Genomic DNA, 17,365 nt, shown 5'->3' on the forward strand with positions numbered 1-17,365 from the left:
AGCTTCGACGCCAGTCCAAGTAAGCTGTACATCTGCTCAATTCCTTACTTGGCGCTATTCTGTTCTGCACATACATACATTACTCCTGTTTCATTCCGACTTGCCACGGTGGCGCTGTGTGTGGCTATGCAGTTCTGCTGCTGAGAACGAGGTGGCGGGTTCGAGTCACCTCCCACGCCTTTAAGGGTCTATATTTCCGTCAGACTGAGCCTCGAAACGTTTTTCGACCAACTTGGCTCACTAGGTAGTCCGTGATCTAATGGGCATAGAGCATTGAGTTGCTGTGGTGAGAGTTCAAAACCAACCGTCGGAGCAACTTGAGTCACTGGACGTGTGCCACGTGCGTTTCTTTAACATACGTATACAGCACAATTGTCGTTTCAGTATAGGCAGGCTGTAAAAGCTTTCCAACAAAGAATTCTGAACCGCGAATACCTTGATAGTACTTACTATCTCAACGAAACGACCTATGTAGTCCTAGGCAAAATAAAATTACAACCCCGCACGCACGTACCACGTACGGCACGATCAGGGATTATACTTTCAAGTTTCTTCTTTAGTAAACAATGCTTCCATGAAATAGCATTTGACTCATCAGCTTTCAAAGGAGTACTACAATGACGCACTTGTTTGGTTGCCTTAATATGATCTAGATATGATTATACCTGATATGATAGCTTATGGCACATTCTAATGCGTGAGCGTTCTTTGGCGAGTACCCCACCAACATATGTCTGTACCGTGACGCGCTGCATATCTGCAAAATAAATGAATAATTGGTCAAGTTAACACATGTAATCATTATAATACTGTAATAGCAAACATTTGGTAGCGATCGGTAGACATGCATAAGCTAGCTATAATAAGTAAGCAAAAGCGAAGTGGCAGCCGAGTCAAAGAATGCTTACGCATTAGTAGACGATTGTCAGAATTGCTATGGCATTTTGTCACTAATATTTGTTATCAATGTAACATCTAAAATTATTTGTGCGCGGACTTGCATTTGCGGGCACATATATAGGTTTGTATTTTTCGATTGTATTGTAACTTGTATTCCGTTGTAGTGTCCACTGTATTCTGCACAGCATGAAACTACCGATGAATATTCCGGCTCAAAGATGCAACCTAATGTCCGACAGCGTTATCTGAGGATGATGTATCTGTACTGTGTATCAAAATTCAAAAGAAGTAAATAAATAAATAACCACCATGAACATATTTTGGGATTCCGATTATATAGACGCTGGAAAGGGTACCACATCGGGCCGATATTGGGCCTGTAGCAAAGCTATTCCGGTTTCTTACGAAATGTACGAAGATTTCATGAAACTGCTCTCATCCGCCGCTTTAGGTCTCGTATACAGCCTTCGATGTCACGTTTAAAAATTTGTCGCGCTCTGTAACGAATCCTAATCTATAGGGGTCATCCTCCCATATGCGGAAACCGCACTTATCAGGTCTTTTCACCTCGAGACCTCATTGGCAAGGTCTTCGTTCCCCGCAGTCTCGGCTCAACTGTGCAATGAAGGGGAAAAACCACCCGTGTCGCTCATTTCGCATGCGCTGCCTATATAGACTACTCGGACTTGAGCAGGTCTCGGTGTCGACACAACACAAACCCGTTTTTATTGGCAACAGAGCGTACTCGTTCCTGCTTCGGTTCCTCCCCTCTATATGAGCTACTTTTTTTTTTCTTACGCCGTCCAGACACAAAATTAGCGACCTCTTTCTTTATCAGTATAGACAGAAATAGAAAGAGACAATGTAGAAGTGAAGCACCCCTTACATATGTATTCAAAAGCTTTAAGGTTACAGTGAAACGTATCAGCGCTTCCCGAATCTGGGCGTCCCAGTTAAAGACGTGGTCGCTTTTTTGTTCGTGGCACGCCCTCGTGGGCAACTGTGCTCTGCGGGCTGCGACTTGCGTTGGCGCCCATTTGCATCGAGCCGAAGGCAACGAGCGACTAGACGCTTCGCGACAGGAGATGTCGCATAGCGCGAGCTAAGCGCGTCGTTAGAACGACACACGACAGGCTTGCAGCCGACAGGCTTGCAACGCTTGCAGCCTCAGGCGACTAACCTACGGGACTGAGACGAAGCTCGAGCTTTCGACGTTTTTCTCTTCGACAGCGACGGCGACTCTATTCAGTTCTCGCTTCTGGATGTCAGCAGATTCCCCCCCCTTCCTGCCTCCCCCCCCGTCCCAAGGCCCTCCTCTCGGCAACGTTTTGTAGGCGTGTGCGGTTGTACACCGCGCCTGTTTCGCATTCATCGTGCGTCCAGTGTTTCCAGAAACCGCGTGTACACGTGCGAAGTCTACGAGTTCGTCGGAGGCAGCAGCTTCCGTATCCAGCCTTCTATATTCTTTGCTTGCGTGTGTGTGTGTGTGACGAGAAGCGCAGGTGCGCATTCCTTATCGGGCAGGAAGCGACGTGTAACGCAGAGAGAGAGCCTCGTCGCGGCCCTTGCCAACCCAGCCTGCGGAGTGGTGACGTGATCCGCCTTGGCGAACGGTCGCCCTGGCTCGGTTCCCTGCTCGCGGAGTCATTGTGTCCTGCGAGCGCGCAGCTCGGAGATGCGTGCAGCAGAAGCCGGCAGCCGATTCCGCAGGCGGGGCAAACGTGCGAGCTTGCCCGGGTGCGCGCCGCAGCCCAACTTCCTGCCCTGCGATTAGGACGCGGCCGCGTAATTAAGAGGCAGCATGCGTGCCGCAGGCGTTTCCTATATATATATATATATATATATATATATATATATATATATATATATATATATATATATATATATATATATATATAGAGAGAGAGAGAGAGAGAGAGAGAGAGAGAGAGAGAGGGAACTCTGGCGCTGCGATTATTGAGCTATACTATCGGATTGGTGGGTAGATGACATTGATATCCGTCCACGCATTCGTGCTTTGGTTGCTCCAGATTCCTGAGGTTATTCCTGAGGCGTCGTTCATTACGCTTCGTCCTTATAAATTTCCAAGAAAAAAAAAAGAAAATCGCGATTTTCCACAAACACACCACAAACACAGCACGGCAACGAGCCTATAATCGCACCAGTGTTGTCGTTGAGAACCGTAGCATTTATAACGCAATAGTTCGCCGAAAAAATATCGGTTTTCAATGTCGCAGCTAGCCGTTTGAATCCAGAAAGACGAAGTCGAGGCATACGTAATACCCATCGTTCCCATTGGGTGCCCCATTCTGGGGATTGTAAAATTCCGCCATATTGTCGAATTCGCCACTTGGCCACTCTGATTGGCCCACAGGGCTGCTACGGCGTCTCTGATTGGCTCAAAACGCCGCGATACAAAATTTAACAGTACGGTAGAGTTTGACAATGTCCAGAATAGCACCTAATGCTGGCTGAGCCGCCATATTTACACCAGAGACCTTAGATAGATAGATAGATAGATAGATAGATAGATAGATAGATAGATAGATAGATAGATAGATAGATAGATAGATAGATAGATAGATAGATAGATAGATAGATAGATAGATAGATAGATAGATAGATAGATAGATAGATAGATAGATAGATAGATAGATAGATAGATAGATAGATAGATAGATAGATAGATAGATAGATAGATAGATGAGTGATATATATTACTAGCATCCCCTTCGAAACGGCGTGGTGGTGGATGCCATCATGCTCGTCAAAAAAAATTAAATTATGGCGTTTTACGCGCCAAAATCACGATCTCATTATGACCCACACTGTAGTGGGGGGCTCCGGAAATTTTGACCACCTGGGGGTTCTTAACGTGCACCTAAATCTAAGTACACGGGTGTTTTCGCCTCCATCGAAATGCGGCCGCCGCGGCCGGGATCCGATCCCGCCACCTCGTGTTTAGCAACCCAGCACCACAGCCACCAAGCAACCACGGCGGGTACAAGCGCGTCACTTTTGCCTTTTTTCTGCTCTCATCATCAGCATCTAGACATTAGCGCCGTAGATCCCTCTAGAAATGTTTCGTTGGAAACCTTATGGCTGCTGCAGCACGTGTTCAGCTCCCCTCCACGCTGGCAAGCGTGGATCGCCGCATGTGCCTGTGGCGAGTCGCAGGGCACCGATAGCATCGCGTGGCGGCAGCTCATTGTCTTCGGCGCTCGGGCGGCGCGTGTCCTTTCGTGCGTATATAGGAGGGATCTAGCCGGTTTGTCAACCGGAGTGGCTGTACGCGGCTAAATACCTCCTACGGCGGTCACGACCGGTGGACTCGACCGTGTTTCTCTGAAGGAAGCGCTAACAATTATAGCGCGTCTCTCCCAGTGCTGTGCTTTCGTCGCTTTTTTCGTCGTGCCTTTCCTCGTCGTCACGTTACCGAGCGTTCAAAGGGGCCGCAAGCTTAGTACTGTCGGGATGTATAGTAGGCCTAGTCGCGCACAGTAGTACCAACTCCCTTCACCGACAGACGTTAGCTCAATATTATAGCTAGATGAAAATCTGCGAACCATCTCAAATGAAACCATTCGGGAATATGTAATCAGAAACGAACGAATGCGAAACTTTTACACCACACTACCCACTACGCTACACACTACACGCTGCACGTTGCGCTGACAGGATTCGCATTTGAAAAACTTTCGTGCATCCATCGAAACGTGCACAGTGCGGCGGAAGTCACACCCTTAAATCCCTTACGGGTGTAATAGCGCGCGTTACAGGCCCATTTGCACATTTAAATACTATTTTGAGTGTAAAGCGGTTCATGGTGTACGGCACCGGGGGCAGACGCAACGTGTTTGCTTGAGCCCGACAGATTTGTCGAAGGAGAATTCCTAGCCGCCGCGTGAGAAATGTTTTGAGGAAAGGCAACAGGGGGAGCTGCACGCGCCGTCTGTTCCGCGATTCCGACAGTAAGGGAGGGGGGTGGGTAAGCCCGCTGGAGGTGCGGACCCTACAATGACAGGCGCCCAGTAAAGAGCCTCACGGCAAGCTGGTCAGCTTTGGCATGACCAGGCATGGCCGCGCGACTTGGTATCCACACTATCTTTATGGAGTACGATTACCACCCAGTGATGGCTGAGGCCATGGGGGCTGGCAAGTTGTCACTTTGTATAGACGCCTGACAGCGCCTCCATGGAGTCTGTGAAAACCAGCTCGGAAGCTCCGTGAGCGGCTTTGTTCCGAACTTCAGGTATTTGCAAACGGTATACGCGACGCAATGTGAGAACAGTCACGCAAGTGCACACAGTCGCGCGCATGCACAGAACGACTTTTCGAATAAACAACGAGCTTGCGAAGAAACGGGAGCGTGAACGACTGATGCCTGTGGCCTCAGAGATTTCGGCGAACGTCATGCGTCAATTTTTTTCTCGTTTTGTTTCTTGCGTGATTTGACGACTGACAGATGAAAGGCTTCAGAGACAAGTTGACACGGAACACTGGGAAGTCTAAATATATTGATCTTGTTATCGCAATTAAAATTTTACGTGATCGGACATCTCGGAGGCACGTATGATACACAAGAGGCTTCAGACAACGTAATTTTTTCGCGAACCAATGCAGGAACTTACTATCTCGAGTAAGGAGAAAGAAATAGGCCGACTGCTGTTCCGTTCGGCCAACGCAGGAACTGTACTCCGCTCGGCGACATTCTATCGCCCCCCCCCCCCACGTGACCTCATCTCGCGCTATTTGTCTCCAAGATGTGCGCCGTGGGTGGGTGGGCTGGCGGTGTGGCCCTGAGCTGCACGAAACCTGGTTATGACGCGGAAGTCATCTATACGCCGCGGGGAGAAGAGAAACAAAAGTTCGGGCGACACCACCACCCGGACTCCTTTGTCGCACGCGGGCCGATATACGCGTCCTTTGCACACGAGCCGAACGGAAAGTCGCGCAAACAAGACGCGAAAGCATCGGGCCACCGCCACCGACTTCCGCCACGAGGCGCGCTGGAGACAATGTCTTCATTATAGAACCGAACGTGGTCCTCGTTGGAGCCCACGGCGCGTGAAACAAAAGAAATTCCTCGTCGCGACAATGGTGCCGCACTCCTGGTCACCACGGGAAGCGTTTGGCCCGAGCACGAGTGCGCTAAACAAACTGCGCGAAATAGGCGAGCCTTTCAAGTGGAAAACTACATGCAACGAGAATAGAAGCGTCACGGGTTATCGGCGTGTGCTTGGCTCTAGGAACGCTTTCTGAGATGCGACAAATTGTAGTGTGTGCGTGTGCGTGTCCGTGTGTGCGTGTCCGTGTGTGTGTGTGCGTGACACATAGTAATAGGAATATGGCAGCAAAGCAAACAACGTGCTCCCATTTGCTCCGCCTTTAATTCCACGCCATTCACGGTGTCCGAAGGGATTGCACCGCCTCAGCTGCATATACCGCGCCATGACAGCAGCCGGTTGCTCATTATTGTGTTTTAATCCCGCATTCTTTACTAATTGTTCATTTCTGTTTTTTTTTCTGCAAACGCACATGCGTGTCAGGGCCATTCGGCAAACGCTCAACGCCTGTTGCGAAACCAGCTCGGCTCCCACTTCTCGCCTTGTTTCATTTTTGTTGCGTCCGTTCCGCGCTCGACTTGCTTTCTGCGCGAAATCAGTTTTTATAGAGCCCTTCGCGAACGTGTGGTGACGTGTCTCCTCTGCGCGCACCGTTCGGAACGCACGCTTGAAGACCCTACATGACGTCACGATGATGCGGCGGCACCGCGGTGCTGTCGCGGGCGATGCGCGAATGAGTTTGCAGCGCTAATTTAATTACCAGTGCTGTATAGTGACAGTGTCAGCTTTGACAAGCTTCGTTGCGAGCCGAACTTTGAAAAATTATCGGGGTTTTACGCGCCAGAACCACGATCCCATTATGAAGCACGCCTTCGTGAGGGACTCTGGAAATTCGGACCACCTGGGGTCCTTTAACGCGCGCCTAAATCTGGGTGTTTCTCGCATTTCGCGAGGCGAAATTAACACTCGTAGCAGCATTTCTGCCCAAGATTATCAATGGTTGACTTATGCGTCTGCACTTTTACAGCGACTTCCGTCAAGGGCGTGTACTTCCTCAACTCGCATGCCCCTTGTCGCTATTTGGTACCGTCCTCACGCTGCACAGTCACGATTCACAGCGTGTCAGCCATCGTGGAATAATCGTTGGCGAGTTGTCATTGTCGCCGTTGGTAAAGGTCGTGCCGTTTTCTCTACTGCGCCAGCTGGTGTTATTTTGGTTGCATTTAAAGACGCAATAAATAACTGCATTAAATCAATGTAGACTGATATTGTTTCAAAACTTCCTTTTTTTATAATTTTACGATAACTAATTGTTTAATCTAGAACAAAGGATGAATCTCAAAGTGCCTTCTATTTTTAACGTCGTGCCAAAACGCCACCGCTGGTAGGTAAATCTCATGAGATTTCGTAGAATATTGTGTTTGGGCCGTTGTGATTCAGTGAGAGCTCGTGAAGCTGACTAAGTTCAGCCTTCGGCTCCCTTAGAATACAATGCAATCCATGTTTACCAATAAGAATTAACTTGGCTCCAGCATGACACCATTCGAGATTCGTGACGTCATGGCGCGTGCCGGTGGGGAAGCTCCAAGGCCGCAACGCCACCCATTTTTCGTTTGTGCCTCTCCCCTGGCTTGCCAGGCTTCTTAGCGCGATAAAACGTTTTATTGTGATAGCAGTTATGCGGACATCCATGTGCATTTCCGCCGTCGCCGTGATGTTCCGTATAAAGTACAAGTGCGATAACAAAGTGCCTGCGCGCCATATGTTGTGTGTGGGAGTAAAAGCGTGCGAGGGTGAGCCCAGGAAGGTGGCTCGATCACGTGCGAGCTCGAGGAGCAGGCACCGGGGGTGTTCCTAATCCGATGGCGGCTGCGTATGGCGCGGCAGCGCGGGCCCTATCTTGAAAGCGATCTGCTATGGCAACAAAGTCCAAGTCTAGCTGCGCCGAGGGCTGATAGCTTCGTGTGCGTTGTGCTCTCGCCGCTGAATTGTTGGCACCGAATTGGGCCACGGCGGCAGCATTTCGACGGGGGCGAAATGCGAAAACACCCGTGTGCTTAGATTTAGGCGCACGTTAAAGAACCCCAGGCGGTCAAAATTTCCGAAGCCCTCCACTACGGTGTGCCTCACAATCAGAAAGTGGTTTTGGTACGTAAAACCCCATAATTAAAAAAAAATTGATGAAGCGAGAGGCAGCACGAAGGTCAATTCGCTCGCTGCTGCTGCCGCGCGTCCTTACGCCAGCGTTTCGACAGCGAGTGTCCGCGGTCGTCGAGCGAGATGCGTTCATGCTTGCCTGTGTGCGCGTGACACCATGCTTTTTAACTTAGTAAGCGAATGTTTACCAGTTTATAGGGCCAACAAAACTAATATCCTTATACTTTGTATACATCCGTCTCATAATTTGCTGTCGCTATCGATGCTTCGCCTTTCGGGCGAAACTGCAATTTTTTTCTTTTTCTATCTGCAGAAGTACAATTTACTAAAACAGTTCAAATTATATTTCTATTTAGCATGCCTTTAAGGTTTTCCACGCTCGTTTTCTCGCCGCTTTGTTCTCTTACGCACGCGCACGCATTAGTCTGAGTCCTCGGTGATAAGATCGGGCTCCATGAAACGAACGTTTTCTTACGTAGCCCAATACGAAGGCGGACTAAAAAAAGAACAGACTGTCTCGAAAAAAACAAAAATAAACGTAACCAAACAGGAGACCGATATTTCCCTTGGATGCAATCTTTAACGGAGTCAATACACTTCTCTAACCTTTTCTCCCACTGTTCGAAGCAATTCTGGAGCTCCTCAAGCCTAATGCTGTTGAGTATTATATATATATATATATATATTGCAACTGACGGTGGTCTACTCCGGATCACTGTCAGTAGTTGCACTTCGCTCCTCGAAGAGCATGGTTTAAATGATAGATCCGGGACTTCAAAGAGGTGTGACCCAATGCTCACGCACTTTTTCTCGCATTTACCCCTAAATCACCACAAAGCGTTTTCTCTCTCTCTCTCTCTTTTTTTTTTTGTCATTCGTGGACACGGATGGAACAGGGACCGTGTAAACGCGTTAAGCCTTATGTCACAATCGAAATCCACATAGAAAAGCTCCAACTCATTCCAGGAACTTCTGAAGTCTTGTCGATTGCGTACCGACGACTCTCGTTGGTTTTCTTTTTTTTATTATTTTGTTCATTTATTTACTTTTTTTTTTTGTCGAACCCTTTCGACAATCACCCAGGTATACGACTGGTTGAAGGTTGGTTGAAATGAGAATGCGAGTTTAATGCTCATTCCTCCTCTGCCAAACTACCCAAACCGCTCGAGAACTTGAGTACACGACTGAGTGCGCCATCGATAAAAAGTCTTAATTCTGAAGGATTGCACGTCACGTCGGGCGATGCCGCTTGATGGGTAGCAATTGAAAGGAAGTTACAGCCAGGATACTAGGGATAGTGAGGGTGGCGGCTATGTAGTCTAAACTTGGGTGCAATGATTACAACCAGGTGTACGGTGTCGTGGTATCATTCGGCATTGTGGACATGGCAGAGAGATTGCCACTTGCATTTTCTGATGTGCCCACAAGGTTTCGTGAATGACGTATGGTACAATAATCATAATAATGACGGTAATAACATTCAAAACACAATATCAACTGTTACTGTGCCCGTCATAAAAAAAGATATTGCTAATCGCGCTAACGTCGCCAAGCATCTCCGAATGATCGATCGATCGATCAATCAATCAATCAATCAATCAATCAATCAATCAATCAATCAATCAATCAATCAATCAATCAATCAATCAATCAATCAATCAATCAATCAATCAACTTTATTTCCTTTGGATAGGAGGAGAAAGGAACTAAAAGCTTGAGCAACTTAACGAGGTCCCGACCCCGTTACAGTTGGCAGGATGAATGCAGGATGAATGCGCCATCAATTTTTGTTCCATCGCCCACAATGCGTGTAACCGATCCTCTCGTAAGCGCGAATTCAAACGCTGCTGCTGCTTTCTTTATTCGCAGACCGGCCGACGGTTCAGGACTACGGCCACGTGGACTTCTACCCTAACGGCGGTCTGCCCCTGGAGTGCCAAGAACCAGGTCAGGAGTTCCTCAGGCACGACGGTTGGGTCTACGGTAGGCTGCCACATGCTGCTGCTTCTGCCTATGCGCTATCTACTCACTCTCGCACTCACGCTCAGAATGCACGATCCTCACGTCTGTGCAAGCTAGTGTTCACGGAGGGAACGACGGTTCACTGATCTAAACTGTGCCGGTCATATGTGCAGACGTTGACTTTGGTTGCCCGCGGAAGCCATGATTTTATTGTTTGTATTCTTTTTTTAAAGAGCGGTTTGCCGGCAATCAAAGTTGATAACTCGTGCTTGGTAGAACGCACGGACGGGGTGCACTCTGAGCTAAATGTGACGCAAAGTGTGATGTTTGGTACATCAAGGAGGGAGGCGAATGAATATTTTGTTTAAATTCCGTGACCTCCGTAGCCACACGGGAATATGAAACCACGCGGGAAAACGGAGTGCTCTTTCACCTCATGGATTGTGACCCACTTTAAATGTTTCTGTCACATCATCCAGAATTTTCTTCTTCCCCGAATTACTGTTTCTTTTTACACTCTCAAAAAAGACGGACTGTGGTTATTTGGAGTGGCCACGAGTTAGTCATGAAGAGTCAACAGCGGAAGTGCGGTGATGTCAGGAATGCGAGGCGCTTGAAATTTATTTCATGCCCAGCAACCCCTACAAACATAAGGGTCTCACCCATGATGCAGAAGTACCCTTTCTAGCTTTAGAGTCCATATCTTTCTCCGAAATCTTAAAGGAGAATGCTCTGCGCCTTTAACAGAAGCAGTTCTAAGTAACTGTTTGTGAGATTGGGGCCCACTGTATATGTTTGCCATAAGCAAGACCACCCCCTTCGGGCAGGTGTCCGTAGGTCAAGTTGCATGGCGTCCAAGAAAAGTCACCAGATCAGAAAATTTTACTTCGCGTAGTGTGAAACCAGGTTCAGTGCATGTCTCACATTCTAGAGTGGACATATCGCGTTCTTGCGTTTTTGTCGCGTAGCCACCAGCACATGGCTGGAGCTATCATTCATCCCTCTATATGAGAGCCCGGTTGTAACACCATGTAATATAAGCAGTTTACACGCAATGGTTTCGTCCGCCCATGACGCAAGTTTTCCTGATGACGGTTTCCACCACGTGAATCCACGGATGGACGCGTCTACTGTGAGAAGTTCATCTATTCTTGCTCATTTGGTGCCTAACACTGCCACACGCGCACAGCGAAGCCATACATTCTGCAGCACCCTTTGTATTTCTCTCTCACCTTCCCTACTCTTCCCACGTCTCCCTCACTCCCTTTTTCCCTACTCCTAATCCTTCGTTGCACGCCGCATGCATCGCACTGCCCTGAATCACTATGTACACTCTCCCTCACACCTTGTGCCATGTTTTATTTCCTCCATGCATGCATCGTCACCCATGCAATCTTCGTGCCACCTGCCACATGTCTTCAAACCACTTCACCACCTTCCCGCTTCGGCTACCACATTTTCGTGTATCCTTGACCTCCCCTCCCCACCGCGCCCCTGTTCTCGAGTTACATTCAAAATCTGCCCCTTTCACAAATCGCGTTTCTCTTATTTGTTTGCTTGTTTGCCACCTCTTCTGTTGACTGCGTCCGCTCTGCCGCTTTCACCCCGTTTCCATCCTCCATTCCCCTTTTTTTCTTACAATGTGCCCTGACTCTCGGAACATTCGTTTCACACTTCTGAACCTTCTTACCTTGACTACCATAATCATTCTTTTCGACGCACTATGCGTGCCATTTCCCGTCCACCGCTGATTGGCTTTCCAATCAACGGTTTGACCGCTTTACAACGAATCTGCTTGTCCCCTGACTGTCCTTCCGACTTTCTTGTCCGACCTGCCCATATCTCCCATCGCTCCCATTTCCCGTCCCCATGTCATCTCCTCCTGCTTCCCTCACTTCCTTCTTTCCCTACTTCACGTTCGGCCACTGCGCGCCATGCCCACAAAACCCCACACCCTCCCACGCATTTATGTTGCCTACCCGTGTGTCCTACCGTGTGTCCCGGCTACCCCCATTGCACTGCCCCCCCTTTTTTTTCCCTTGAAACCAACCCGCTTTCCCTGCCCTCCCAAACACCATCCTTGCCCACTCCCTGAAACCGGCAGGCGTGAGGCGCTACGTGACCTGCAACGACCAGCGCTCGCAGCAGTACTTCACCGAGTCGGTGAACAGCGACTGTCCCTTCTACGGGTTCGCCTGCGACAGCTACGAGAACTTCACGGTGGGCGCCTGCGGGTCCGGCTGCGGCGCCGACGGCATGCAGTGCGCGCCCATGGGCTACCGGGCCGTCGACTGGCGACGCTTCGCCGACGAGAGCCGCAGTGTGCGCATGTTCCTCACGACGTCCTCCACCACGCCCTACTGCCGTGAGTACTTTCCTCGGGCGTCCCGCTCTTTGGCAGTGGCAGGCTTACACATTGGGGACGGATGTAAACCGCGCGAGAATGCGCGATACGTGAAGTGACGACCTTCATGTGTCGATGTCTCCTCGCTATCTGTTTAACGACGCAACTTCGCCGAGTAGTCCGACGAGATAAAAGGTGCAGACTTCTCGCGTCAAGCCAGCGCCGAGTGCGTGTGTCTGATTCGTGTCCTCTCGTACTGCATAATCTCCGGTCTTTCGGAGTCCGGTAGCTTTGTGCAAAAGCCTCGCGGCTGTACTCACTGCCACTCATTGCAATACAGTCAGTAGATACCTGCCAGAGACGACTCTGAAACAGGGCGGTGCTTGGCACGGTTTCTTTTTCTTTCTTTCTTTCTTTTTGTGCGAGTGCGCATGTGACCACTCTTTTAACGATACACGTGAGTTTTGTCCGCAAAGTAGGCCGATGTGTTAACGTTGTCGCCTTCTGTCCACATGCGCGAAGCTGCGGGAGTCATTCCTAAACCCCAGATGCGCACACGTCACCGATGTAAACCGAGAGATCACCTGATCGCGGGCACGATTTAACCCTTCTGGCTGCACTAGGAGACTCGAGGACTCGATATCCAGCGAAGAAAGACGTGCGCGTAAAAGGATTCTAGAATAGCTACTTTTCTCGTGCTGATTAGCTAATTCTCAAACTGATGAGCAGCGCGTCCAACATAAGACTAACAGAAGACGAGAGAGACATAAAAAGAGAAATAATCGAGTGCAGTGAATGGAAATACACAAAACACCGCGCTCCTCCTCCCTCCCTATCTCTGCTGCAGGCAACCAGTACCACGTGCAGATCGGCGTGTCCAGCACGGAGGAGACTCGCAAGCAGCACGGCAACCGGGGCAACCTGTACGTCCACCTGCAGGGATCCAGACCGGAGGCCTCGCTCGCCAACGTCGTCATCAGGTGCGAACTGCTTCCCCACAAGACACGCCGCAAAAATCGTGAACTCAAGGACGAGCTCCCGTGCAGCGTGTCATATCCGCCATCATTTTATGTCCACTGCAGGAGGAAAGCGTCTTCCAGCGATCTCCAATTGCCCTTCGTTCGCTCCCACTGACTCTATACTGTGCCTGCGAGTTTCCCAATCCCGTCACACAATCTTGTCCCTCTGCCGTCCTCGACAGCAGCGCTTCTCTTCCCTTGGAGCCTCATTATTTTATTCTATCATCGGCTATTCCACGTATACGTTACATCACCCGCCCAACTCCAATCGTTTCTTTTTCATAACAGCGCGAATATCGGCTACACCCGTTTAGCATTAAATGCCGCCCTCTCCTGTCCCTTAATGGCACACCTATACCTTTTCCGTCCCGCGGTTTATTGCGCTTTACTCGCCGTCTTCTAAACTTTCTTCGCTATTCTACGAGTTCCAACTCCATATAGCTTCGTCATGCACACGTACCCTTTTTTTTTCTAGTACACCACACTAAGGTTCAGGAAGGTTGGGTGAGTTATCACTAACACACAAACACGCACGCACGCCAAGGTACCACAACTGCAAACGTGACACCATAGGTCATGATATTTACGATAATGATAAACTTAATGGCAGTGGAACTTACCCACTCAAAGGGATTAGCCTGCGCCTTATAACGTCTGTTCTTGGTTTCACTTCGGCTTCTTCTTGCATTACTCATTTTTTCTGGTACACCTATCATACCAGCCTACTGCATTTCCCAGTCCTACCTGTAGCCGATAGTATGTACACACAAAAATACCACGCACGCTTAAGAACAAAAGGAATTCTGGCCACTCATATAGCGGGAGTAACTGCTTCCCCCATACTTTATTCAATTTCCGAGAGTTTTCTTTCCACGGCCAGGGAGTGCATTCGCACCTTGCTTTAGCGCAAGCCACTGAGAGTCTTGAGCGAATCACAGCTACAGGCGTGTCCCGGTTGAATCGTTATCCCGCATAACGCGGAACCACTTGCAGGAAGTACGACGACTTCAGCTCGGGAAAGAAGTCCGAGTTCCTGGTGACCGCCGGAGACCTGGGCCGCATCATCCGGCTGGACTTGGAGTGGAGGCCGGACCAGGTGTTCTACCCCGACCAGAACCAGGTCTACAATCAGCAGCAGCAACCCGGCGCCGCCACCCCGGGTTACGAGTCACCCCGGCTCTGGATCGACTACGTCCAAGTTCGCAACCTCGCCACCGGAGAGAAGTAAGCGTGGCACCGGTTAAAGGGACGCAGGTGTTTTTGCAATCGGCGACAGAAAATTTAACTTTTTCTGGATCGATTTTTTTTTTTCAATGAAGTGAAAATTTCGAATTGCGTGCATTTGAACGACAAAAGGTTGGGAAGAACAACGAAAGAAAAATTCCCCGCTGGAGTTTTTAACAAATAATTGCAAGTTTTTGTCTTGAATTGCCAACAACTCAAGGTCTTCCACCATTGTGCTTCTTCAAACTTCTTCATTCGGTCTCATAGTGGTGGTAAAAGACATGGCCACGGAATACTTGCAAGACAATTCTTTTTTGTGCCAGTCATGGCAGGTGATGCGCTATTACGGCATACCTCAGAAAGACAGAGGAGAGGTCTGGAATGTGAGCGCGATGCGAGGCACGGATATTTCTGAATTACTCTGTTTATCTTCGGCACAAATCGACAAATGATGTAATTATAGCATTGCTGACAATGCCTTTGCATTGTTGTTTTTCTTCACTTCGGATATTTCTTCTGTAAAGCATTACGATTCTTACAGGAACCATTGAGCCAGAAAGATTCAAACGCATTCAAGTTTTGTTTCTCGTGAGAAGTCCATTGCGCTGTCTATGGAGAGCGTAGCATGTCAACTATACTAGCGTGAATTTTCGTGACAGGCCAAATTAAAGGTCGTGACCGAGTTTTCAAACGTAATTGCTTTGCTAAGATCGTTAGAAGAGGAGAACAGCGAATAATTGAAGTGTCACGGCATTCTACTCTTTTTGCCTGCACGCCATGTCCGATTGCTTACAAACCAAAATGATATATATATATATATATATATATATATATATATATATATATATATATATATATATATATATATATATATATATATATATGGAGAGAGAGAGAGAGAGAGAGAGAGGTAGTGTACTGAGTGTACTTTGATACTGACTGTTAAAGAATGCCAATTGTGGTCAAAATTATTGTGCACCCCCTTTATTACGGCACACAGGTCGGCAAAATAAGTTGATACTTACTCGCCAATATTTTCGTAGGCTACGTATACTCACTGTTCATTCGCCAATCGTGGGTGATCACGTTTCCCACTCGTGCCCCATTTCCACTTCCACTCGCCGGCTATTACACACACGCGCGCGCACGCGCACACACACACACATTCGCCCCATACTATATACGTAGACGTATGCTTATGCTATATATATACGTATACTATATAGACGTATACTTATACGTCTGCTCAAACTCACCGTAACGCACTTTAGCTCACAGTCACGTTGAAGCTGCACTCACTCCCGTTCGCACTAGCGCCCATGCATATCCCCTTTGTCACTCACTAATGCTCCATGTCACACCTGTGAAATAAGTGAGAGCTGAGCTTGAGTCGTCGTATTCGTGAGCGAGTGTGCCGGCCTCTGCCACGACGTTCCTCAGAAATTTCAGAAATTCTACTCTAGGGTTTTACGTGCCATAACTATACGATCTTATTATGAGGCACACCGTAGTTGGGGGACTCGTAATAATTTTGACCACCTGGAGTTCTTTAACGTGCCCCCAACGCACGGTACACGGGCTTTCTTTTTTTGCTTTTTTTTTTTTTCGTTTAGCCTCCCAACGAAATGCGGACTCGATCCCGTGACCTCGTGCTTAGCAGCGCAGAGCATGCACTAAGCAACCACGGCGGGGTGTCCCTCAGAAAGAGCTGTGCCAGTTCCGGAATGCTAAACCACGCAATTTCATAAGTTTTGAGACGGTCTCGCCTAATTCACGTGTCTTCTCGCGCGTCCCCCCCCCCCCCCTTCGCAGGTTCGTGTTCTGCGGCGAAGGCACCTTCCTGCAACCCAGTGTCGCCAAGACCCTGTTCACCGGAGGCAGCTGCGAGTTCGAGGTCGGCTCCTCGAACCCTTGAGCCAAGGCGCGCCGGCGCGTCTCCTCGCCTTCCAACATCCGCAGCGGAGGGGGAGGAGGAGAGACCGTCAACCAAGAGTAGTCGTCGGCCGTGCCATACACGAACGACCTCGCCAACCTTCGGGACGAGGCCCCCGGCTGTTGGGGGAGGGGGAGGAGGGTTGTAAAGATGATACACGCAGGGGGAGAGCACAACAATGGGCTCCGCAGAAAACTGGGGCCCCCCCTCACTTAATTGTTACGCCGTATAATGTTGAAATGTCGCCAATTAAAAGAACGATTGTTACGAAGTCCGTCCTCTTGTGTGGTCTTGACACCGTTTCCTTCGGGAGACTCGAGGGCCCGCCACCATCGTCTGAAGCTGAACTTTCCTATTAGAGGGACCGCGACAAGCGCGCATAGCGTGTCATTAGATTTTGACGGAAATGAAAAGAGCACGATTTATTGTGACAAAATGTAGCCTGATATTCGGAGTTAGAGCATGAATTATTATCTGGCACAGAAAGTCGCGAAAGACGGTACGTCGCACCTCTTTGCGGTGAAACCTTGGTATACTATAGAACCCTTTCGCGGAGCAGTTAGCGCTAGAGAAACGAGGTGGCGCTTTCGGCGGTGCGCCTCACGCTGCCTCAGCGAAAGCGCACGACTACGATACCATTACTGCTACTGCCTCGCTGCTGTGTGATCAGCTGTCGGAAATGTAACTGGGTGTTCGCTAACGTACTGAGCTCCATTCATGCTGCAAAACGGTTTATTGGTGGAGGAAACATGTGTGCAGT

The 17,365-nt window shown here is 49.0% G+C and overlaps 1 protein-coding gene across 2 annotated transcripts in view; it reads left to right on the forward strand.

Moving 5' to 3' along the window:
* LOC126517972 (pancreatic triacylglycerol lipase-like) overlaps positions 1-16,876 on the forward strand; it is a 116,117-nt gene extending 99,241 nt beyond the window's left edge. Inside the window, exons 5-10 of one of the 2 annotated variants that reach the window (XM_050167807.3) lie at positions 1-19; positions 9,993-10,106; positions 12,190-12,450; positions 13,277-13,409; positions 14,442-14,672; positions 16,485-16,876. The exon at positions 1-19 is cut by the window's left edge and continues 101 nt beyond it. In XM_050167807.3, the coding sequence (XP_050023764.1) occupies positions 1-19; positions 9,993-10,106; positions 12,190-12,450; positions 13,277-13,409; positions 14,442-14,672; positions 16,485-16,587 (861 nt within the window). In that variant the 3' untranslated portion in view covers positions 16,588-16,876. The remainder of the gene's footprint in view (positions 20-9,992; positions 10,107-12,189; positions 12,451-13,276; positions 13,410-14,441; positions 14,673-16,484) is intronic. The other variant, XM_050167808.3, reaches the window with a different exon arrangement.
* Positions 16,877-17,365: the final 489 nt, after the last annotated feature.

This window comes from Dermacentor andersoni, chromosome 11 (genome assembly GCF_023375885.2).
Source record: "Dermacentor andersoni chromosome 11, qqDerAnde1_hic_scaffold, whole genome shotgun sequence".
Taxonomy (NCBI): domain Eukaryota; kingdom Metazoa; phylum Arthropoda; class Arachnida; order Ixodida; family Ixodidae; genus Dermacentor; species Dermacentor andersoni.